The 25,943-nt window shown below is 40.5% G+C and overlaps 1 protein-coding gene across 1 annotated transcript in view; it reads right to left on the bottom strand.

Annotated features, from left to right (window-relative positions):
- The window catches only part of PTEN (phosphatase and tensin homolog), a 69,837-nt gene extending 44,229 nt beyond the window's left edge, over positions 1 to 25,608 (bottom strand). The window contains exons 1-2 of the mRNA XM_060241262.1: positions 25,047 to 25,608; positions 3,596 to 3,680 (exon numbers count right to left, since the gene is read on the bottom strand). Coding sequence (XP_060097245.1) covers positions 3,596 to 3,680; positions 25,047 to 25,125 — 164 coding nt within the window. The 5' untranslated portion in view covers positions 25,126 to 25,608. The remainder of the gene's footprint in view (positions 1 to 3,595; positions 3,681 to 25,046) is intronic.
- Positions 25,609 to 25,943: the final 335 nt, after the last annotated feature.

The raw sequence follows: 25,943 nt of genomic DNA, 5'->3' as shown, positions 1-25,943 counted from the left end.
TTGTATATATTGTATAATGTTTTATCTGAATGTTGTTAGCCGCCCTGAGCCTGCCTAGGCGGGGAGGGCGGGATACAAATAAAATTTAATAATAATAATAATTTCACTTCTCGTACTTACAAAGTCTCTGTTCCCATCCTCATCCTGTTCTTCCAAAGTAGTTCTAAGCAAACACTTGATCCTAAAACTAGGACAACTGCAGACAAGCTGCAAGCTCAGGCACTCATTACCCTTTAAACTGCAGCTACTGCCCCAGGTTTGCAAGCAGGTGAATCTTGGCTCTCCCTACTCCCACTCCACTAATTCCACTGACGCCAACACAACCTCTATATCCTCTCACAATATGCATTCATGTCACCGTTAACATGCTTTGAAGACAGCTGAACTCGTGGCATAGGATGGGGTGAAAGACAGAGAGTACAAAGGAAAAGAGGAAGGGGAACAAAGGATTGTGAAAGCTGACAGAAGAAACAGCATAAAGGCAAAAATGTAAACATGGTGAAAAGAAGAAAAAGAAATAAACCTGGAAAGGAGTAAAGTGAGGAGTGTGGAAAAAGGTCAGGAAGGAGGGCAGCAAACAAGCATCTTGCTAGAGTCTTGTTTTCACAGCCTTCTACACCCCCCCCCCCCCCGTAATGATTCAAACTGCACATGAGAGGCAGCAGAAAAAGCCCCTGGCCTCCAGGCACAACTAAAGGCCCTGCCAATCAGCTGGCCAGTGGGGCCTTTAAATTGCATGTGGAGGCTGGATGCTACTCCTCCCACACTATTTCAATGGGGGGCAAGGGTGGCCCTCAAGCTGTGGCGGAGGCAGGGTGGAGAGGAAGAAAGGTTGGGTGGAGGGCATAGTTGAGATTTCTTAGGGTGGGGGGTGCTTTTTAAAAATTCAGGTGCTCCCTGAATTTTTTTTTTTTTAAACCCTGAGCTAAAAAATTCTGGCTACGCCCCTAGTGTAAGCTCCTTTGTGTTCCCATTGTGGAGAAAGGGTATAAATTAAATAATAAATGTAGCTAAAGAAGGGGGACAGATAAAAGATAGATGGGTGGGTGAGAAAGCGAGAAGAAACCTAGGAAAGTTGAGGATATGGGGCTGTCAGAAGAAGAGAAAGAGCAGTTGAGCGCCATCAGAGAGAAACCACAGCCTCCTTCACTTCCTCCCACTCCAAATGCTGCAAGCACTCAGTGTGTGTCTAGCCCTACCAGCTGCCCACCTCCTTTCTTGGCAGCAGTGGGAGAAGATCCTGGATTCTCATGGATTCCTGTTTGTATACAGATAATATTGTGCTCATTTGTATGCAAAAAAAATCATTGGTGAACAGTATCAATTACATTTCAACTGAAGTCCATCATAAATCTACCAAAAAACCCTGTAAGAAGTCAAGCTATCTCCCAAGTTCCATAATACTATATTATCAACTTTCCCTTTAAATATCTGTACTAATCCTGGTTACTGCTAAAATTAGCATTACAGCCTTAGGGACAATATTTAATGTCCTCAACCTCTGGCTCTAAATCTTCCATTTCTGTTATTTCCTTATATCACTCCACTGTCCGCTATATGCATTCAAATCAGCTTATGCCTAAACAACCCCCACCTATTAGTTAAGCACATTCCTTCAAACCTGTTCACAAACCATGACCACAGTGTCACCTTTTTCTCCAGTTAGCCTCTACTTCATATCCTTTTACTCTGTTATCAAGCCCTATCCTGTCAAAGTGCTATAGGGTAAACATTCTGGACAACAGCCAAGCTACTTTGTGTTCTGAACTGTCCTGGCACATTGATTACCACTGAAGTGCTGAAAATGTAGTAGCTGAGACAAAAATAGGAAGCTTCATTTCAGAATTCTTCTATTTTCCTCTTATGATACCCACAATCAAATATACCCTGAAGTAAAACTTTCTGCTATTTTCTCCTTCTGCTTTAACCCTCTTAAGCGCTGCTTTATGAAGATTTCATCTATACAAATGTTAGTCAAAGATCAAAAAACTTCTAAGAGTTAAATTACTTTTATCAATCAACACTTAAATTTGCACATTCTACAGCACTTTCCGCTCTTCTATATGAAAAATTATTTTTATTTCACATCAATATGCATGCATCTCAAATACGTTTCTAATTAGCTATGGGAAAACTTGCCATCCCTAAGTTTCACCTGAACATATAGGTTTTCTAGGAACAGAGGCAAATGTTTTCCATCTAATTATTAGATGATGTTTCACATACATGCATGTATGTCAGAAGATCCAGAGTGCACTTTATCAAAGTTGTTGCCCTTTTTGCCTTATGCAAAAACCAGCTGCCCAAGGATACCTCCTCCCCTCTGTTACTGTAGTAACACCCTTTCACAGGCTGAAGGCAGCCCTGTGGCACCATCACAGATCTTCTCAGTCTCTGAGAAAAGACAGCTGCAATTGCACAGTGGCACTACAAAAGAGTACTGAGTTAGCTGCAAAGGAGGTCCAAGAAAGGAAGACGGGGTTGCCAAGTTTAGAAGACCATTTGAAAAACTCTAGAGAGCAAAAATAGTACGTTATAAATTACTGCTAACAACCTTGCTGGCAGTTTCACAAAGTTAATGATAGCTTATCCCTGGAAAGGATCTGGATTCCAGATTAGAGTTGAGGATGAATAAGGAGGGTTAAAATGACTGCGCTTGTACTGCTTGCACAAATATGCTAGACTTCTGGATGAATTTCCTGCACTAGAATAAGACATTTCCAGATCAGGTTCACTACACTTCACCTTGCATAGAAGTACTGTTGAAGTACTTTACCTTTGTAAAAGTAACTTCAGATCTGGATGGCTAACATAAATGTAAACTTGACAGAATCTTCTGTGGGACATTTCCAGTTCATGCAAGTATGAATATTTTAGTTGTAGTTATCACAAACCAATCCATAAAATAATTTGCAGATTTAATATGTACAGTACACATACATAAATTCAGATATTCTGCACTATGATCCTTACTGAACTGACATAGGGCAGACATCTGTACCATGAAGATATACCAAAACCAAATTGAGACAGGGAAGAAAAGTATATATAGCATTGTGATGGCTACCCCATTACTATTTAGAATTCATTTGTGTAAAATGAAAGGCATTTCTTAAATGAATGTCTTGGAAAGAACAGAGCCAAATATATACTGCACACCTTGTATCCAACCTGCCCCCCCCCCACATATGTACATACTCCCAGATGAAGTTCATGCCTGGCTACTATCATTGTGCAAAATTGAAAACCTGTTCATCAAACAAACACTGTTCTCATCCAATGTGGATGCAATGAGGTACAGTGGTGAGATTGCCAGTCTAAGATTTTAGAGACCCAAGCTTGAAACCCCCCCCCCTTTTAAAGAAATCCTGCCTGATTAACTGAGGCCAATCACACACCCACAACCTAGCCTACCTCACAGGATAGAGAGCAATGTAAACCACCTTGCGCCTCCATTGGAAAGAAAGGTGGGGTACAGATCAAGTAAATAACTACTATTTTATGTACTGGTAACACAGTACTGAACTGTAGGTTAAACCATGTCAAAGACAAAGCCACTGGAGCAACACAGACAAAAGTGCATGCAAATTCTTACCTCACAACATCATCAATATTGTTTCTGTATACTCCTTCAAGTCGCTCTGCAGGAAATCCCATTGCAATTATGTTTGGGTAAATATCTGAACATTCAAGTTAGGGAAATATTTAGAACATTGTAAAATACGATACACTGTTAAATGCCACTTTTACAGAAGTTTAAATAATTAACATTTCATGTAAATTAAGAGCAAGTACTACCTTAACAATTAAGCTGTGATATCCTAAAATTTCCTAAATCAAATGGAATAGATTGGAAAGGTAACAGAATCCAAAGAGTAGAAATGCACATTGAAAAAACTGCCTACAACCCAAAACATTACTCCAGACAAGAATTTTGTGTTTTGAAAGTACATTAACGGATACTAAGAAACTATATCTACTAAAACCCTAATCCAGAAGATGCTGTGCATGACAGAAATGTACAAAATGACTTCAAAAAATAGATAAAAGTGCATATTCCCAATGACTCTGAAGGCAATGTGCACATTCACTTTAGTGCGACTGGAGACTTGAATTGGAAGTTATAAATCCATATTTATACTGTATACATTTCCAGATGTAATTTTAAAAATCCATTCATAAAAACAGGTTTCTGAGTCAACTTTGTTGGATCAGAGTTCATTGTTACACATCCCAAGCTTTGCAAAATTTCTGAGTCCACATACATACAAAACGCACGCTAATACTTGAAGCATCACCAACCACCACCATTATCTGAGATATTTCTATGCCATCTCTTCCAAGTCTTGATCATGGTAGCATACAATTAAAACATCACTCTTTTAAAAAATTAAAATTACATAATCATATACAATTATACATTTACTGCTTCATTCATTTTAAGACAGCTTGTGCACAAATTGTTCCCAATGGAGTGTGGTGAACACAAATCACTCAGGATTAAACTTACATAATCATGAACACATTTTCCTATACACCTATCTTTCCAAGAGAGAAACTGGTCTCCTGCCCCCCACCATCCAATCAAAGGCCAAAAAGGGTGAAAACAGTAGAAGCAGTTGCTATTGTAACATAACCAGGGCTTTTTTTGAGCAGGTACGCAGTTTCCAGCTGGCTTGATGGCAGGGGGTGTGACCTAATATGCAAATAAATTTCTGCAGGGCTTTTTCTACAAAAAGCCCTATGTAAAACAATGGTGACATCAGGGGGTGTGGCCTAACATGCAAATAAGTTCCTGCTGGGCTTTTTCTACAAAAAAAGCCCTGAACATAACATACTTACAAACCTCACTGGTATGTACAGCCTTATACTACTTCCACCATGCTTTCTGAAAGTGATTCTCTGGCAAATTCAGTTGCTGACCTTGCTTATAGAGCTCATGTGAAAATATCAACTCTCTGGCGGCCAATACTGTCATTAACATGAAGTCTAGCTTCCTGATCATTCGCTTCTATAGTGATATGTGGGTATTTACCATCTGATGATGAATAAACATGGCTTCACATTAAACACTAATTTCCTCATCAGTTGTATTTTGTCACATTTGGCATGTATTATTTTATTCTTGTACATGAACAGGCAAACAGTTAACAACCAGAGATACACTGCTTTTAGAAATCTTGAAGTCACTCGAAAGGGAGGGGGAAGGTCCATTTGTCCCTTTGACAAAAACCAATTTTTAGGAAAATTGAAATATATGCAATAACTTAGAAGTGTTATTTTTTTTAAATGCATGATTGTATCAAATTAGCAGATAAAATTATACTGATTGGCCTATTTATGAAAGTACAAATATACTCAACAACTGCATGGTTTGACTTGATTTTATTTCCCACGCATCTCAGGACCCATTATCATTATATACAATGGGGAAAAGGTGGCCCTACATATAAATAGTAAAGACAGCAACCTGTGAACTGCTGGGCCCTATACTATAGCCAGTGCATTGTCGAGGTTAGCATGTCAGACTAGGACCTGGGAGACTTAGGTTCAAATCCCCAAACTGCCATTTAAGCTTCCTGGGTGGACCTTGGGCCAGTCTCACTTGTGGTCTAACCTACCTCACAGGATTGTTGTGAGGACAGAATGGATTAATACTATAAACAACTTTTGTTCTCCACAGGGAGAAATATGAAGTATGAGATAAACAAATACTTTGCACATGTATTTTATTCCCATCTGAGAGACACGGTGGGGGTAATGAAAGTTGTAAACTACATACACAAGTTTTGTAGTCAAGTATTTTACAGAAATGATTTCATATAAATCTAACATAACTGATATTCAGCTAACTTTATAATACCTACCATACTATTACTCAATTGTGTATCACTCACACATATAGCATATTAACTGTGGCCAAATTACTCACATTTCAACAACAAACATATCCCTGAAAATATGCAGCAATTATTATTTAATACTGCAGACTGGTTTATATAAAAATCTTCAAACCAAACACTGAGTAAAAAAAAAAAAATCTGTTTTAATCTGTAGGAAGGAGCATTTCACCCAACCAAAAAAGAAAATGTTTGTTAGGTATTATTTTTTAGATCTCTGAAAAATTTCCACCAAAAATTTAAAACAAGTCTTTGGGGGAAAAAATCACCCAGTCCTCCCCCTCTCCCCAGGCCTTAACGTATATGTCCAATAGTATGTTAGAACATTTTAGCTTTCACTTGCTTTCCAGTAACTTTTGAGATTATTGGGTGTACTAGAGAAAATCAGACTTCTTTTCCAAGCAAAGATGTAGAACCCACGATCAAGTATCTTTACTATAGCACAAAGGTCACATGAGTTTTTGTCTATTCCCTGTATACAGAGACCATGAAGCAGGTTCATACCTGTGTTAACAATCAACACTATCAAAGCTACCTTCAATTCAGTGACTCATAATTTGGCTCCTGAAAGCATTTACTCAAGCCCTCCTGTTTTCCCAGACAAGTGAAAGAGCTACATGGACCCTTTCTCTAACAGCACATCATCTTCAACTACCTCTGCAGGAAAAATACTGCTCCAACCAGGCTACTGCATAGTCCAAGCAAGAGCAAAGAATCAAGTATTTGTAATTCCTACTGCCTTTCTGCAATGAAGTATATCTCCAAGTCTAACATACATGCAACATTAGTAGCACGACACAGGCCCAACAATATGCACTTTGACACTGGGACCTTTTTGCATGGTAAACATACAATGGGTGGATCCAACCATCCCCCAAACAACCTTTTCCACCATAAATTGCTCTTCCTCCAATGGAAGAACCACAGTTTGAAGAAAAACTCCTTAGATTGGAGGACGGCTTCAAACTTGAGCCAACAAAAAGATAGGGTATAACTATTTTAATAACCAAATTAACTTTGTTCATTATCATTACTGCAAGTTGCATACACATATAAGAGGCTACCATTATTATCTTGGCTTGAAGTAGTCTGATTCTCCTTATCAGCCTTGGTAAGAGTGGAATTGGTGAAAAAGCAAATAGTAAGGTTTGCGGCCACTTGGCTGTTAATGCGTCTGTGGCCTCCACTTTCGGATGGAAAAAGTGTGTGAACAAACTCAGTTTGTTGTTGTATGGGGATGCAAACAGATCCACTTCTGGTTGACCGAAGTGATCCTCTATCATCTGGAATACACTGTGGTTCAATGCCCATTCCCCCTGACGTATTTGCCGACGACTGAGCCAATCTGCTTGAATATTGGTAGAGCCATTCACATATTCCGCTCTTATCAAAGCTATGTAAAATTGTGCCCAATTTAACAGACAAGTCGCTTTGTTGAGAAGAGTAGACTTGGATCCTCCTTGTCTGTTTATGTATGCTTTCGCAGAAACATTGTCCGTTCTGACTAATACGTGGCAGGTGTCAATCCTTGCAGCAAAATGGATCAACGCTAGTCTGATTGCCCTCAGTTCCAAAACATTGATTGGAAGCTTGGACTCCTCCTGGTTCCAGGTGCCCTGGACTGGAACGTTAAAGCATGTGGCTCCCCACCCTGATAGACTGGTATCCGTATATATTTGAATCCATTCTCCAATCCAAAATTATTTTCCCTGAGTCAAGTTGGAAGTCTTTGTCCACCAGCATAGGTCCATCTTTAGTTTCAGTGGAGCCCTCAATGAACAGTCCATCTTCTTTGAGATGTGGTAGTGGTAGGGTTGTAAGACGTTCTGGAGTGGTCTGGAATAGAACCTGCCCCCATTGGATGACATCTATTGTTGCAATCATTAAGCCTTATAGCGCTGCTAACGACATTAGAGATGAGTTCTTGCTCTGAATCACTGCTGCAGTCGCTTCCCTTATCTTTTGAGTCTTGTGAAGTGGTAGAACTAGGCGATTCTGTAATGTGTCTATTATGACTCCCAGGTGTTCTAGGCGATGCGTTGGCTCCAGTGAACTCTTGTGACAGTTGATTTTGAATTCGTGGGTCTGCAGAATCTGGATGGTCTTGTTGGTGTCCAACTGTGCTCTTTCCAATGTTGGCGCTCTTATAAGTCTGTCATCTAAATAAGGGTGAATGTGAATACCCTGTTCCCTCAGCAGGACGACTAAGTTGACCAATACTTTGCTGAACACCCTCCGAGCCGATGATAGGCCAAACGGTAGTGCTCTGAGCTGCATATGATGGTTGAGATAGCAAAATCGAAGGAACCTTCTATAACCCACAAAAATTGGTATATGTAGGTATGCCTCCGTGAGATCTATTGAAGTTAATAGTTCTCGTGGTTGTAGGGCTTCTGTTACCGAACGCAGTGTTTCCATTCGAAATTTCTTTGACAGGATGAATGTACTCAGATATTTTAGATCTAACACTGCTCTCCAGTCGCCTGATCTTTTCGGCACTGTGAAAAATATCGAATAAACTCCTTTCTTCTGTTCTTCCTGAGAAACGGGTTCTATTGCCCTTATTTCTAAAAGACGCTAAATTGCTTGAGTTGCGCAATTTCCTTTTACTGGATTTGTATGGTTTGGTGAGCAGACAAAGTGGTTGCGTGGTATTTGACTGGATTTTATTTTGTAAACGTCAGAGACTATTTCTTTGCACCAAGCGTCCATTGTTAAATTCTGCCACTGATGTTGAAAATGGAAGAGGCGCGCTCCGATTGGAATTATATCGTAGTCACACTTTGGTTTGTTGTCTCTGTCTGATCCTTCTGTTTGCCTCCAAACTTGGTTGAATCTGTTCGAGGTGTTGCGACGAAAGGGCTGTTTATTGGAATTCCAGGCTCCTCTTCTATTGTCTTGTCTAAACCAGGGTAACGTGTGTTGTGCACTAAAGGAAGATTGAAACCCATCTGTTGTCTTGACAATGGAGAAACTGGGGCATAGCCTTCTTCTTGTCTTTAGTATCTACTAGTATTTTATCTAAGTACCGGCCGAAGAGGTGCCCTCCATGAAACGGATAAGACATCACAATATTTTTAGAATGTATGTCTGCCAACCACGCTCTCAACCAAACAGAACGTGGTTGATGCAACAGCTCTGGCAGCGAAGATCATGGAGTCCAGGGAGGAGTCTGCCAGGAAGGATACAGCCTTTAAGACCCAATTGGTCCCTTCCACCATGCGATGGTCTTCTTCTGGGATCTTTGAGATAATTTTCCTCATCCATATAATTGAAGCTCTTGCCACCATGGACCCTATTGCTGATGCCTTAAGCGCCATAGCAGAGGCTTCATGTGCCCTTTTGTAAGGCATCTCTGTCTTCTTGTCAATATGATCTTTTAGTGTGCCTTGGCTGTCTTCCGACACCAGACCGTATCTCTGAAGAGCTGCAATTGGAGCATCAACTAAAGGAATCTGCAAGAAATTGTTAGTAAAGGAATATAACTGGTAGTTTTTTTAGAAATCCTGGGTACTGTTTATTAGCAAATGGTTTTCTCCATTCTGCTCTGATCTGCCTTTCAAAATACTTTGGAAATGGAAAAGCCTTGGCATAGGATGCCCTTTGTGGAAAAAAATTCCATACCTCCTTCCTTATGTTTTACTTTTGATTTTCCAGCTTCCTCCTCCTCATCCTCAACAGGATCATCGTGAAGATCAATGCTGTGAGGGTTCTAATGAGTAGATATTGATAGTCCTCCATTTTAAAGAATTGTTGGGCAGACTCTGGGACCTCAATATTTAAATCTTCCTCATTTGAGAGGAATTCCCCTTCTTCTTTGTCACTGGTTCTATCAAACTGGTCATCTCCTCTAAAAGGAGAAGAATCTCTTCCTCTATTTGGAGAGGAAACCTGTTTTTGTGCTGCCTTGGTAGGCCACTTAACATTCCCTTTTGGTCTTCTAGTAGGGGAGGGTGATAATGATGAATCGAGTGTGATCCGCGTCTCTTTGTACTGCGAAGCTTACAAAAGGCCTGCATTTCCTCTAAGTACAGAGAAGAAATCGCTACGGAGCAGCACAGGAACCAAATCCTCTTGTGCAGTACCTGGAGTAGCCTCTAGTTGGTCTACTCGAGAGTAATGTGTAATAGCTGTGCTAGACTTGACCATGGATCAGGGCCCTGAAATTAGCGCTCTACTGCCCGTTAAACAGTCCAGTTCACATGCCTCACCATCTCCGCCAGACTGGGAAGGATCTGGAGGCCCTGAGGTCTGCATTCTGCCTTTCGCAGGCATCTTTCTCTTTGCGGCCCATTTTGACGCGCTTTTCTGAGGCGCCGCATGAATACGGCAACAACGGGGAGATCCGCACAAGCCTCTCTTGGGTCTTGTTGGCTCCACTAACCCTTTGTTCGCTCAAGGGCTCACACTTTCCGCAGGAGAGGAAGCCGTCGCCCTCAAAGTGCTTCATTCGCAGGAGCCCACGACGATCTCAAGGCCCGTTAGAAGTAGGTACTGGGCACAAAATAGCAGTTGGGACGCCCGAAGGCAACTCCTGGCCAGGGAAAGGAAATATTCAAAGTTTGTCAGAGGAAAAGATGAGGGAGGATTAGACAATAGAACAGTATGATGAGTAGATAGGTAGCAAAGGATCAAGAAATTAAGTAAAAGTATCTAGATGAAGAGAATAATAGTAGCAGACAATCCTATATTCGATGCTCTCCCTATAGAGGCAGGAAAAGAACTGAGTTGAGGGTGACTCCCAACGAAAACAGGAAGTTGAAAATTTAGTCCTGCCTCCCTACTGATGGGTTGGGAATCACCCACAAGGTGTATTACGCCTCAGAGGGAGAACAACCAGTTCCATAAATTAAAAACTGCATTTGAATCAAGTATTTCCTGGACTGTGTAAACTAAATAGTTTGCAACTCAATCAAACTGTTATATAGGAGCATAATCCACAATATCTGATCATTCAGTCCACTTTGCTGTTGCGCTGAACATGAGCTGATATTTAAGAGCAGAAAAAAATGTGTTAATTACAATGAAATCTGAATAAATGTTATTTTTAAGGAGCAAAACAAATAGAATTTTTACTGATTAATTTTAAATACAACAGATTCAACTTCTGAAGATCTGAAAGACTGGGGTTTTTTTTATTTTATCAATTTATATCCCGCCCTCCTCTAACAGGCTCAGGGCAGCTAACAGACTCAGTTCTACTTTTCTAAACATAAGTGATCCTCAAATATATCAGGATTAGCCATCTGCTTTTGCTGGCCTTAAACACTTTCTCAGGCTCTTTAAGAACACACCACTTTCAGTGAAATGCAAGGTGCAGGATCACAGTATACGTCACATATATTCCATGCCCCTATCTAATATGCGTACTGATAATTTCCACGGGTCGTGTATTTCGTCCTGGTCTGAATTTAAAAAGTCACTACCACCAGATCATCACATTAGTGCTAGGTTCTCTTTGCTAATGCATATATTTTAATGTGACTGAACAGATGAGCAGTAGCACATGCAATGGCAACAGTATACCTACACAAATGCAGTACAAATCATTCTACAGACAGAAATACAAAAAGTAGCTTTCATAAGCACACTCAAAGTGAAGGTCTATCAAACAGAAGGGGCAATTCCAAATACTGGTGGAGTATCAAAATAAAGATTTTATTATTTATTTATATTTTTAAATTTCTGTTAATTTATACCTTGTCCCTCCCGCGAGCGGCTCGAGATGGCTTCCAACAATTATACTGTAGCAAGATTCAACAAATTCCAGGCACCAAATAACGAAGAAATTGCATTGTTGAACCTGGTTTTTTTAAAGCAATAACTTTATTTTTGGGTCTCTTGGTGATCCTCAATAGTAATGGTTTTATCATTCCACAGATCAGAATATGCTTCGCTGCATAACATAAAAGCACATAAAGTCATTGCTTATGTGTTCAATGGTGATAAATTAATTCACTTCTTAACCACTTCTATACTGACTCCAATATTCATTTAAATTGAACTTTTAAAAGCAATAGTGGAATTCTGAGAAATCCAGAAGAATTTGGGTTAGGTTTAGAAAAGAAATCTCCTACGGGTAACACACAGAGTAACTAATACACACCATAGAAGACCCAAGAAAAGACTAAGACCTACCCTAGGGTTTCCCCCTCCCCAACAAAAAAAGCTTCTATTTCATATGATACATCTCTGTACTGATTAGCTAAGTCTGGTGCTCTTCCTAATGGTTTGTTTCCAGCACTTAATAAAACATGGTAACAAGCTTCACAACTAGGGAAGCAGTTCAAGATATTTACTCAGAAGTTCTCATTAAAGACCCCAGTGATAAGAGTTAGCTTTTTGTTTTAGCAATAACCAGACTTATCACATATTTATACTTTACAAAACCTGTCGTAGATTTAAGAAAATTACAAAAAACAGTGAAAAGTTTAGGACTGTATTTCGTGATAGAAAAAATTAGATAATATGGATATTAAAATGCAAAGGCTGAAAGAAGAGGCTCACTCAATTTTGGGGCTGACTCCTAGAGCCAAAGGAAATTTTTCAAGGTCTATAAAAACCATTGTCCTTTTAAAGTTTGATTCATTTGCAGCAGCAAGCTGACATGGATATGTAAATATGCATGTTCAATATTTAAAGGGTCTAGAATTAGCCATGCCATTTGCCAATCACTATGGGTTATTAGCCATCATATTGAAATAAGTGGGAGCCTATACTATATTAACTGGTATCTTTCGTGCCTGCAGTATTATTTCACGAGCCAGATACCTCAGTGATGTGCTGTGTTGCCATAACATCACCATCTCCTGCCTTTATTATTTACTTCATTTATACTCAGTCTTTCTTCCCTTAGAGGAAGAATTTTAAGCTCAGAACAGAGCATGCACTTAAACATGCAGGCTTCATAAAGTTGTACTGTTTTTCCTAGGCATGAAGACATAACCCATAGCTGTAGCTGTACTGTGTTTTCTTCTCTTCTGAATCACATTTTATGAAAAGCTGTGGGCCCAAACCCCGTAGAACTTTGAACTTCATAGCACCTCTTGGTTTTAAGAGCAAATGGTGCAGCAACGAAGAAAAATTGTATTTTTTTTTAATCAGAGGCAGAATAGTGAATAGCCTGGAGAGAATGGGGCAAACATTGTGGGTATAAAAGGCAAAGAACAGTGTGATGTATTGGTTAAGCATGTCAAGCTACTATCTGGACCTGGGCTTGAATCCCCACTTGTGCCAGTGGCAGCCTTTAAGAAGTGTCTGGACAAACACTTGTCATGGATGCTCTAGGCTGATCATGCATTAAGCATGGGGTTAAGCTACATGGTCTGTATGGCCCCTTCCAACTCTATGATTCTGATTCTATGAGAATGATGTAAGTTGCCACAGGGGAGAAAGGCAGGGCACAAATGCAGTAAATAAATGACCCCTATGTAATCACTTCCAAGCCTGGCTTAAATGATTATATAAACTCTAGGGACCCAACCAGATATGACAGTAACAGAACAATGTCTCATAAGTTACGATGTTGCCAATTCCCATAAAGGAGGTGGTGATGTGAAGCAGAAACACAACATGAACCGGTATGTAGAAAGCTATGTATTTCTTCCTAAAAGGTATGTAGAAAGCTATGTTTCTAAAAGTTGTTCTCTCCAGAAGTCTGTCATGTCAAAATTACGTCCAATTATTTAATCCCACCAGAACTGCTTTAGGGCAGGAAAGGAGGAAAGGGTACTGCTTCCCCTCCAACCTGCCAATGATGGTCTTCTACTACTCTGCACTTCATTACAAATCACCCAAGCTGGACTATGCTGCTGCCATGTCTAGCAATGGCCTTTTTTTCAGGAGAGTCTGCTCAAGTAGTTGCTTCACTGTGATAATTTTTACTAGGAACATGTCACCTATTCTGTCAAAGAAGAGTACAATGCAAACAGTTTCCAGAAATTACCACAATTTCTCCACAATACAATCATTTTAATTTTAATAAATTTTAATAAACAAATCCCTCTGGTCTCCTTACATCTTCTCTACTAAACTGCCTTCTTCGACTAAAATGAATTCTATTGACAGTTATTCTAACACTGTTTTTCATATGGCATACAGATGCAAATTCATCTGCAATGAACTACTTCAAATTTTAAAAACTCAAATTAAGGACATCATTTGTTTATCAAGAACATGGAAAAAGTAACCAAGATTAGATAATTACCACAGTTCACAAAAGATATACAGCACATTCCATTATATCTTCAAGCATATTATGTGCAGGGAGCTATAATGCAAGGAGGTGAATAGCAATCTTAGAAAATGGAAACAAGCTGCAACTGAAAACTCGCTCGTCACAGTTCCTTTATGCCTGACTGGTTACTGGCAGTAAACTAGAATATGCTATCCTACTTCCATCCATCTCTGCTAACATTAAAAAGGATGTGAAACTGAGCAAGTACAAATGATGGTATGGGACAGCAATGAACATGACATCAGAAAATGTAAACTCATTTTTCAGGAACAGCAAGTTCTGACTGACCAGTTTACATCTGCAAGTATTAATCTCCAGGAAGAAGTCACGATGCACACCCTTACACATATTTTCCTAGAGTTTCTAGCACTTAACTTTGAAAGAAGTCTAAAAACCTCTTTTAAAGATACCTTAGTAATATGTGTCAGCCATGTAGTTTTGGGTGCAGCTAAGCCTAACAATTAAAAAGCACCATTTTGATTTTGAAATAGCTGTGATCCAGCAGAAGGCATCCTAAACTGGTGCCAGAAACTCTCATGTTCAAGCTCCATAATAAGCAGACCGTGATCTAGGCCTTACAGGGGAGAAAAATCCAGACTGGGGATGGGCATGAACCAGAAAAATGGAGGTTCATCCCAGTTCATGGGATCACACAAATCTCCCCAATTAACAACAAAGCAGTTCATGATTATCTACCTCATTTCTGCCAGTGGTGTCTCCCTGAGGCCAGCAGAAGGGAAGGGAGGGGGACATCTTGCAAAAGCCATTTAAAGGGAGCGTTCCCTTTAAATGGTTTTTGCAAGTGGTACTGCCACAAGTCCAAACAGTGAGTTTTCCTGGAAGCGAGTGAAGTTGCTGCTTGGATTTCACTTGTGCACAGCCCCACATACAAAAGCCATTTTAAATAGCTTTTTTCAAATGGGGAAGGGGGGGAGGGAGGAATCAGTGAAATGGATACAAGCCCTATGAACCTCTGAAAGCCACACAAAGAGTCATGGGTTGGGATGGACACAAACGCTGGCTTGCGAACCCACAAATAACTTGGGAAGAGGTCACTCTGAACTCAGCAAGACTTAATACTAAGGAAACATCCACAGAATTGAGCTATCAATGTACAACTGGAGCATTTCTCAAACTGGAATCCATGAGAATACTCCCAGGGGGTCCATGGTAGGCAACAGATAACTGTATAAAGCCAGTGGAGCTCTGTCCTCACTCACTAAAGAAACACCTCTCCTGTAGCAAAATTCTCTGTGAAGGAAAGAGATAACGGATGTGTTTGTGCTACACTACATAATGCGTTTTGCAACTGAATTTTTGCTGTTCTTACACAGTAAAAATCCAGTTGCAAAACACATTATTTAGTGTACTGTGAACACACCCGAAGATTGAAGCTGCCAGGAGCTGGGTAAGTAGCATCTCATGACAGAAGCATCTCACAACTTACACATACAGTGACTTGATCTATTTACTAAGATGACTGGCAAAAAAAGGAGCAACTCCCGCTGTGCCTATACAAAGTTCTGTGCTGTGAAAGGAGGAGATTGCTGCGCAATTGCAAAGTAGTTTCCCTGCAAAAAGTTTTTTTTTTTTTTTTGCTCTCAGGGCCTCAGTTCCAAAACGAGAGGTCAAGCCAGTCATAGCAGATCTTGCACTCTCCCCTGTACACCCAATAGTAGCACAGGTGTGTGTCGGGGGGGGGGGAGGGTGTCCTTTCCTTCATCATTAATTCATACTGCACACATTCCCGAATGCTATGTTTCAAATACTTCACTTGCTCCTGGATTATGCCCACAGTACAGATAACAAGTCCCAGACAGCAAGTGCTTGCTCAGATTTAGTCAAACTTGGATCCACAAGAATAAGCACACGTTTTCAGATACTTTTCATGGAAAGAGCAGGAGGGTCCCTGGTCTGATCCAGAGGAGTCGTTCTTGAGAAAAGAAGCAGGAACTGCAGTCTTAGCAAAGATACCAGAGAATACTTAAGAGAAGCATTTCTCAAACTCCTGTCCACATTAATAAGCTTAGGCAATCATGGAAGTTATCAATATTAGGGTCTTTGTTGCTAAATTTGAAAACCAAAGCTGTGCTTAGCACTGGACCACATTTAAGAGTCATTGGAGAGCACTATGGTGTCAGCAAGCACAGTGTAACCTTTTAACTTCAAAACATTCCATGTCAGGAGACAGAACTGAAAGGACCCACCAACATCTCATATCCCCATTCACTCAGCTGAAAAATCTAACACCTTAGTGTATTATCCTCTGGTGAAAATAGCCTTATTCTACCTAACTTTGGCACTAAGTTTATGTTTTAGCTACTATTAGCATTGCAGATATACATACAAAGCTTCACTACGAGCATGTAAAATGTTCAATTTTTCTCTTTGCTGCAGTTTTATCATCAAAATACAAAGTATGTTGGGATCTAACACAGCATTACCATGGCTGGAAGGATTCATGACCACAGAGCTCAACCTTCTCACCTCCCCCTTTCCCATTGCAGCCCAAAATGCCTCCTGACATGTTGCTCTGGGGTATCCTCCAGACAGCAGGAGCAGCTTTTTTGGGAAACAATTTGTGCTGCAGTAGAAGGAGAAAATGTCATGTTCCTAGTGCAGAAATATTTCACTGGATCCAAGCAAAGAAATCAAACCAGCTTTTCTAAGAACAGCACATTTCTTAATAGTAACAAAATATTTCCTAGGAATAAATGACAACATTAATCCAAACCAAGAAGTCAGTAAGAATTAAACAGCCATAAAGAAAATTTTAGAACAGAGGTAAAAAATGAGTGCAAAACTTCCCAGATCATGGTAATCAAGGGACAAGACAAAGAAAACAGCATAAATGTATTCAAGTCAGCAGGGCACAATTACAGGACTCATAGGACTTAGCTGGTCCGAACAGTGATTACATGCGGGAAAAATGTAAAACTGGCATAGTCTCAAAATACTGAATAAATAATGTGCGTTTTAAGAAATGTAGTAAGCAATTGTAGAACTGCTACAGGTTCACTTCCATACCTGGGAAAATTAAAACAGGATAAATACCTGGAGCAGGGGGGGAAATCAATAGCTTTTATAAACAACTTGTGCCAATCCAAACTAACTTTCTTTTTTAAGTAAAATAACTGGATTAAGAAGGGAATACCACAAGTCTAGACTTTGCCAAGACTTCTAACCCAATTGCCATGACAACCTTGCAAGAAAACCTGGGAAATGGTGAAAAGAATCAGAGCAAAGTAGGTGGTCCACCACCATCCCAAAAACTAATAAAATAGATCAATATTCAAATTTGAAAAACATCAGCAAGGCCTACCTGAATTTTACTACCAGCAATGTAGAAGAAAAGTTAAATCAGAAGATTAACCTTCAGTTATCTATATCCAATATTTCAGTAGTACCTTAATTTTCTCCTCCTATTAACTGAATTCATCAGGGATTCTCCCCAGGGAGAGATCAGAAACAGGCCTCGAATACTTCCAACCATGCTTTTAAAGCCCATTCTTCTCATTACAGAGAGTGCTGAACATCTAAAACCATGAGATGCTATAATCTGAATGTGAAATCTCCCTTGACCCTAGAATCAGGGAAGAGTCTTTGTGTTTGTTTTTTGAACACTGGGTCCTCCTGGTTTTGGGTTGTATTGTCGCCACAGTAATGAATGCAGAAGAGAGGAACAGGAACTGTACAAGCCAGATGCCTGCTTCTATCCTCTCTCCAAAGAAAATTCTGAGGGGGGAAATGAAGTAGGCCAACATTTTAGGAATCATTCAGTAAGATACAATGTGGCTTCAACAACACAGGGCAAATAGAAAAGCCGTTCACATTTTTACTTCAACCCGTAACAGGCAAACGGCATTTACTGAAATGCTGCTGAAATGCAGGCAAGCCAGGACACGGTGAAGTGCATCTCACCACTTCTCTGTGACAGCTTAGAACACTGAAAGAAGAGACTGTCATGCAAAGAGAAGATAATCATCCTCAGGTTCTAAACATATGTAGCTGCAGCAAAATACTCAAAAAACTAACATGACACTGTACTAGTTTCTCTTCTGAATGGGAGATTGTCTTCACACAGGGCAGCTCTTTTTATGAGGCAAGCCTCAGGGGACCACCTCAACAGCTTGCTACATTTCACAAAGACTCCTTGCACCAATATAATAAAATCCAGAAATTATGGCCCAATAGTGTCCTCGGCAGCTCAAATATTTAGTTTTTGTTAATTTATTCTTACTGCACAATTCAAAAATCCTCTAGAAATTGAGTAGCAAGGGCATAAAAAATTATAAGCAGATGTTAAATAATAGCAGCTATAGTTAGAAAATGCATGCAGCAAATGCCAGATCATGAATGCATGCATTTAAAGCCCTGCTTCTAAAAACTACCATTAACTAGGCATTGTGTCTTTAACACACTACCTCCCCCAAAACATGTACATAACACTAGTTTACCTTTTTAATACAACTACTTAAAGTTTGCCGGGAAAGAGTATTACAGGAACAATAATTTTCATGAAATTAGGCAATGTATAGAGAGCCTGTAAACCAACACCTAACATATACTGTCTGCATCTTTCCCTAAATCTTCCTAAAGCAACTGAACTGCACCAATAGAACATTTACCAAAGCAGCAGTAGGGCATTATTAATTTTAAAAACTTGAAATAAAAAAAGAACTACAGCAAAAAGTGAACATCTTACACCAAACATAAGAACAATTTTTGTAATTATGCATGCTTTCAATAGCCATTGTAATTTCCTATTAAAAGCATGCACTATCACAAAAATGCTTTACTACATTAAAATATTAATGATCGAGTATGTCTTCAAGTATGTCTTCTAAAAACAGTATTATGGCATACATTTTTCTTACCAAAAAACCCCCTCAATTCACTCAAGCTGACAACAAACATCAATATAAGGAGCTTTTGTTATATAAGGAGCTTTTAGGGAGTTTTTGTTCAACACTCCCTCCTCCCCATATTAACTTTTATATTAAAGTAATTTTCTTTTTACAACCCACCTTAAAGAACAAGTGTCTAATAGTTCACACATCAAAACTGTAATGCAAAGGTATGACATAACACAAGAGAAGCCCTCACAAAAGGATAACAAGTTTTCCTATATTTGAAGAACAGGATGCCCCTATTGAGCGAAAGTCACTGTCTGCCATTTGTGCAATGAGTACTATGAACAATTTTCTAAAGATCTAACAGTCTTATATGCAAGAAAAGTAGGTAACAGCTTTTACACAACACCAGCATAAGATGCCAACATATCATGTAGTGCTTTCTGAACAGCTTTACCCACTCAAATGGCATCAGAACAGTTTTTTAAGAGTTTTTACAGACCTGTTAAAAAATAGCTACTAAATAAATTCCCCAACACAATGAATGAGACAAAACAGGAAGCAGAGACCTTGTATACAGCCAAGCCCTCTTCAAATTCTAATTCCCAGTCGTGAGGCACTGAAGCCAACAGAGATCACAGGAACTGCCATGTATGAACAAAATGTCTTACTGTAGTGTGCACCTGCATACATACGTGGTAAACACCTGCACTGGGACGGCCTTCAATAAACTAGCTCCCTCACATTTATGAAGCAGACAGAATAACCACATTACACGGGATTACTGAAGTGCACCTAGTGAGCAGCAGTGCCTGATCTACTCTGGAGAGACCTGACTTCAAGTTACCAATCATTAAAGATCATCAGGTGGCCTTGTGCAAATCTTTGCTCAGCCTATCCAACCTCAAAAGTTGTTGCAAGGATAAACGGTGCATAATTCAAAGATTCTTGGGAAGAAAGAATAAAAATGGGAAATAAGTGTCAGAATATTGTGGAAGTTAGACAATGAAAACAAAGACCTTGAAAACATACTAGCGGCTATAGAGAACTCAGCTTGACTATATTGCCCTACCTGTCCAGTCTTAAGTTTCAAATCACACACCAGAACTCTACAACCCTGGAGACCAGATACAACCCAGAAATCATGCACAGTCATGCTGCTATTCCAACTGTGCGTTATGATGCAGCATGCTGACCTTGTCCATCACTCACAGATGATTCATGAGAGGCAAAGGAAGCTAAAAAACCAAGACCCCAAGCTTACTTCTATGCTGAACTTTCCAAGTAAGTTCTAACATGGAGCACAGTCCACTGAGCGCAGAAGACAATCTTTCAGGCCTCAGAGAACCTAGAGATCAGCAGATGCTGAAGATGCACCTGTGAATGCACAGTCACATCAATGATGGAGGGAGCAGAACTTGAGTATCAGGGGAGGAAAATCTGATCAGCCAGGTGCTGCCCAAGTGAAACAGACTTCCAGTTCCAAAACCTCCTGCACCACAGTACTACAAAAAGATGCCTAGATGACAGTCCCAGAGCAACTCAGAACGCCTGCAGCACATTCAATGAATTAAAGTTAAATCAGTTTACGATTTAAGCTTTTTTCTTCTTTGACTTTTGCATGATGTAGCCTATAATGTTAATACTGATACAGATTATCACAAAGCCAGAAAAACATGAAGCTCATCTTGCTTAAAATAAGCAGCAATCTGCGAGTCATGGATTGCAAACAAAGGTTTGCGGTCAATATTTCTTTCAACATAGCCCAAATTAACACAGCCTCTGGAACAAATTTAAATGCAGGAACAGGCACTACAACTAGCATGAGCACACATACACCCTTCTGTGTGTAATCTGGATGACCAGGAATGAACCCTTTTTATGGGTAACTCTTAGCAATTTGAAGAGTCCCATGGCGCAGAGTGTTAAAGCTACAGTACTACAGTCCTAAGCTCTGCTCACGACTTGAGTTTGATCCCAGGTGGAAGCTGGGTTTTCAGGTAGCCGGCTTGAGTTGACTCAGCCTTCCAATCCTTCCGAGGTCGGTAAAATGAGTACCCAGCTTGCTGGGGGAAAAGTGTAGATCAGGGGTGGCCAACAGTAGCTCTTCAGATGTTTTTTGCCTACAATTCCCATCAGCCCCAGCCAGCGCATGGCCAATGGCTGGGGCTGATGGGAGCTGTAGGCAAAAAACATCTGGAGAGCTACCACTGGCCACCCCTGGTGTAGATGAATGGGAAAGGAAATGGCAAACCACCCCATAAAAAGTCTGCCTTGAAAATGTTGTGAAAGCAACGTCAACCCAGAGTTGGAAACAACTGGTGCTTGCACAGGGGACCTTTCCTTTCCTTAGCAATTTGGACAATATGCAAGAATCACTGTATAAAGGTAACTGGCTACCAATATGAAAATTACCAGTACTTATGGACATCAAATATACAGGATTTTTTATTCTATGTTCTGTGCATGGAAATACAACCCACTACACCTCCCCCCCCCCCCCATAGCCCCAAATGCCCTCTGACATGATAGGGGATAGGAAACTGCCAGGGAAAATGTGAGGGGGGAGCTGAAGGGCTGTCATAAGAGGAAAGAGCTGTCTCTATTTGCATGTGCAGATCTCTTCAACAGACTACAGCCCCAGGTGCATGCCACTGCAACAGCAATGAAGTTCAGAATTTAAAATAATGACTTTGAAATGTATTAGTAAAAATTAAAATATAACCCTTGCTTTAAAGTGCTGTAATTGATCCTGCCTATTTTTACACAACAGGACATACTAATCATAACTGTCCCTCACATGAGATGAGAAAGTCACTCCAGAAACAAAATAAAAATAAACTTATGAAGATAAATGCACAAGCTGTAAGGAAAAAGTGCAGGCTTTGCATGCATGAGGTTCCAGCTTCAATCCTTTGCATCTCCCTTGAAAAATCATCTCAGGCGCTTAACTGGGAAGATTCTGCCCAAAGCCTAGGAGAACCATTATCAGTCAGAAAAGGCAACATTAGCCTAGGTGAACCAATGTTCTCACCTGGTTTCAGACAGCATCCTATTATAAATTACTTATTCATTCATACATAATTATATTAAAATTTTCTCTCCATCCTATTTTACACTCCAATTAATTTACAGATTACTCATCACTTTAAAAGTCCAATTGTGGCTTAAACACAGAAAATCTTGCTATTGATCACTAGAAGACCAAGAACAGTGATTTAGCTGTGTACACAAGGAACACTTGTTAATTTTTAACTTTGTTTAGTTTGCATAACTTACAAATCTGCACATACCTACTATAAATTCTGTGTTTCAAAAGTCAAGTAAGTCCTCTTAAGGGTATGCTACTTTAAAGCACTTGGAGGAAAAAGCAGAAATTAAATGAGCTGAGTTGTACCAAATTTGTTCAACCATTGAATACAGAGGAAAGTGGTCTTAAAGCAGTATAACTGAAACCATTAAAAATTACTTCCTTTAACATAAACTCAAGAAAAATTCCTTTTTTTGGTACTTTTATGTTGAACAAATATATATTTGCACTCCCAGGGAACACATCACGTCAACATCCTTTTTCCAACACAAGCTAACAATTATTTTAAAAAAGTAACATGCAGAGTGCCCTGGTTAAAACTTTTCCCTCGATTAAGGCAACACTATACAATCTGACTTGCTAAACAAGTATTATTTCAATAGTTAATATCCCCTTCAAAGCAACAGCAGACGAGAACAGAAGAGAGAACTTGCTATGGACTCGAAACTTCCAATCTGTTAGTTAGATGGAAAGCAATGGAACCATATAAAGCCCAAATGAAAAGTCTGGTGAAACCCTAAAGACTAATTATGGCATAAGCTTCTGTGAACCAGTAACTGTCCACGTTCAAGTCACAACTAAATCTCCTTGACAGCAATTAAGCTTCCAGTGCAGTCACAAGAATGTGACTTAATTTAACAAGATCCATTCCCTAGTAAGAGTGCATAGGATTGTAGTTAGTTTTGAATACTTTTACCTGGGTGACAGTATAAACAACTATACATTAAGACCTTTCTAAAGCCACGTGACACAACATATATTCATTGCATAGCCTTGAGAAATTCAGGAGGAAGTACAATCAAATGGAAAAGATAACACATTTGCAAGCTTATTTCAGAAGTGATAAAAGCACACCAAAATGCATCATAATGCACCTGCAATCTTCAGGTTACAAACTGCTCCTAATTTTTTGTACGATGTCTGTTTCCTCATTTAATAAGTAACATCTGCATATAGTTTAATTCAAAATGTGAAAACCATTGGACTTGTAGTTAAAATTATTTTGATTACTTTTGCCACTATAAGAGACCCAAACAGAATTAACCAAAATATATCTAATAAAATTCTATCTATTATACAAATGACTAAAATTCTGCAATACAGTAGTTTAGGCTTCACTGACACAATGGGTATTTATTTATTTTTTCAATTAACTATGCATAGCTACTGAAACGCTGGGAACATCCGACTTGCATATAAAGGAAATAACGCTATACAGGTAAGGACAACAGTATTACTGCTTTTATGACAAATGTAAAAAAATATTATCCATAAAAAGCTTAATTCTATTACTTTTCAGAACGTAAATGAATTACTCTTGTCTAATATTGTGCAAATTACATATTATTTTTAAATGACCAGGATATTCACATATAAAAATAGCATTGCTAGTATAGTTTCAATAATGTGGACCTTGTTCTCCAAAATGGAGGGAAGCCACCAACAGGCTGATATGGGGGAAAAGTGCCCTCACTTGCTTTAGCTTTTATTTCTAGATTTTAAAGAAAGTATCATTTTGTTGTATTGCAACAGTCACCTATGCTTTAACTCAGCTACACATTATGAACATTTGCAGCAGAGCTATTGCTACAACACAAGATCCATCTTCAGTTCTCCTTTACTGGTACCTGTGTTATAACTGAATACTGTATTAATACCTCGTACTTATGCTTCCTATAGCTGAAAAAATCTACAACCTACAATCAGCTGACACAAAGAACCTACAGTATAGTTCATGTGTACATTTGGCCACACCCCCACAATGGATTTAGAAAACCAAAAACTTAATATTTCTTCACCCAAAATACATCACTGTCAAACTTAAACACTACAACTCACAACAATACACCAGATATTTTTACTTCACAATTGTGATGTTCAAAGTTAGATTGCTTGTTTAATACCAAAAAGTTATTGAGCTCAAATACTTCTTTAAAAATTCTTTATGTGAAGGCTTGGTTGGTAGTTTTACCCACATAAGACACACATCAAAGCAAATCACACAATAGTTACATCTCAAATCAGCACTAACGTTAACCTTTGCAACCATCATTATTTGTTGCATATAAGACACATTAAACTACATCGTCATTCAACACTGAGCTCCTATTTTTACTAGGCAGCATAAAACAAACCTATTAAGTAGAAACCTGTGGCCATCCCTTCATCTACAGCAGAAAACAGTATGTAATTGATCTATAGTATTTTCTATACCACAAGCACCAGCATTTTCAGAAGACAAAGGCATTACATTATGCCTATGCAGAATGCCCAGCTCTTTGTCAACAGAGCTTATAAAGTCTTCACATATACACCCCACCACAAAATATAGCCACACCAAGTCACATTATAAAGCTGAAGTCACATTATACACTGAAACAAACGCACAGGATAATCGCTGCAGGATTCTGATGCAACAGCTGTACGTGCAGTAGTGACTTCCACTTTAATTTCATCTCTACCTTTGAGTGCAAGGCCTAGGGCTGAGCTTGCCAGCTTCTTGCTGGTGAAAAACCTGCAAACTAGTGGGTAGGCGGGGTGGGGGGAGAACAAGAATCACAGCAGCTTTTCTGCAGGACCACGGCATCCCCGATATTGGGGGAAAAGATAAGAATCAAAGGAAACAGACGCAGATCTACGAGAACGGAACAGGAGTTCCCTCTTTTGCCCTGGTAAAAAAAAAAGAAAGCAATAGACGCTCGCCCCCCTGCCCACCCGTCAGGCCTGCTGCATATGATCTAGGATACAGGTCAGGTCTAAATCGAAGCCATCCTCTTGGTATCGCCTTTTGTTCCTGCTGACCATCTCTTTGATGATGGCGGTCATGTCTGGGAGCCGGGAGCCGCTCAGGAACAGCGAGGACAGGCACGGCGGCGGTGCTGGCGGCTGCAGGGCGCAGATGGCTCGAGTCTTGGCGGCGGCGGAGGCTGCCCCCTCCCCCCGCCGGTGCTCAGGCTGGGCAGCCAGGCGGCGGCGGGAAAGCAGCCCTGCTGCTGCCCCTTTCCCAGGCGTTGCAAGGCAGGCTCCGCGGGCAGGGCCTGCTGCTGCTGTTCCTGCTGCTGCCGCTGCCACGGCCGATTGCTGCGGCGGCGGCGGCGACTCCGGCGAAGGCCCAGCCGAGGCAGAAGGGGCCTGGCCAGAAGGCGGCGGCGGCGGGGAAAGGAAGGTCCTCTTGCTGCAGCAGCTCCCGATAGTGGCGCGACTCCTCGCTGTCCCTCCTGCTGCCGGCAGTACCTGGAGCGCGGCGGATGGGCAGAGAGCGCGGCCAAGTCTCTCCTCCGGTGGCGGCGGCGGCGGCGCTGCTGCCGGGCGAGGAGGAAGAAGAACTGTCGTCGTCGCCGCCGCCGCCTTTGAGGCACTCTCTCCCTTCCCTCTCAGGCGGCGGCGCCCCAGCAGAAACGGTGACAGCGGCTCCGCGGGGAGAGGCGAGAGGGGTTCGCCCTCCCCCCCTCCTTTCCTCGCTTGCTTCAGCAACCCCCTCCCCGCACGAAGCGGGGGGGCCGGCAGGTTTTAAGATTCAGCGAAGACGGCCGCCGTATGAAGTTTTGGCTGGACCTGCTTCCCCCTCGCCAGAACGGGCGAAGGTGCGGGGAGGGGGGGGGGGGCGGCTGGGCCCGAAGCGGAAAAAAAAAACTGCCGCGCGC

The sequence above is a fragment of the Heteronotia binoei genome, chromosome 6, assembly GCF_032191835.1.
Source record: "Heteronotia binoei isolate CCM8104 ecotype False Entrance Well chromosome 6, APGP_CSIRO_Hbin_v1, whole genome shotgun sequence".
Classification (NCBI taxonomy): domain Eukaryota; kingdom Metazoa; phylum Chordata; class Lepidosauria; order Squamata; family Gekkonidae; genus Heteronotia; species Heteronotia binoei.
This window is presented reverse-complemented; position numbering and strand designations above follow the sequence as displayed.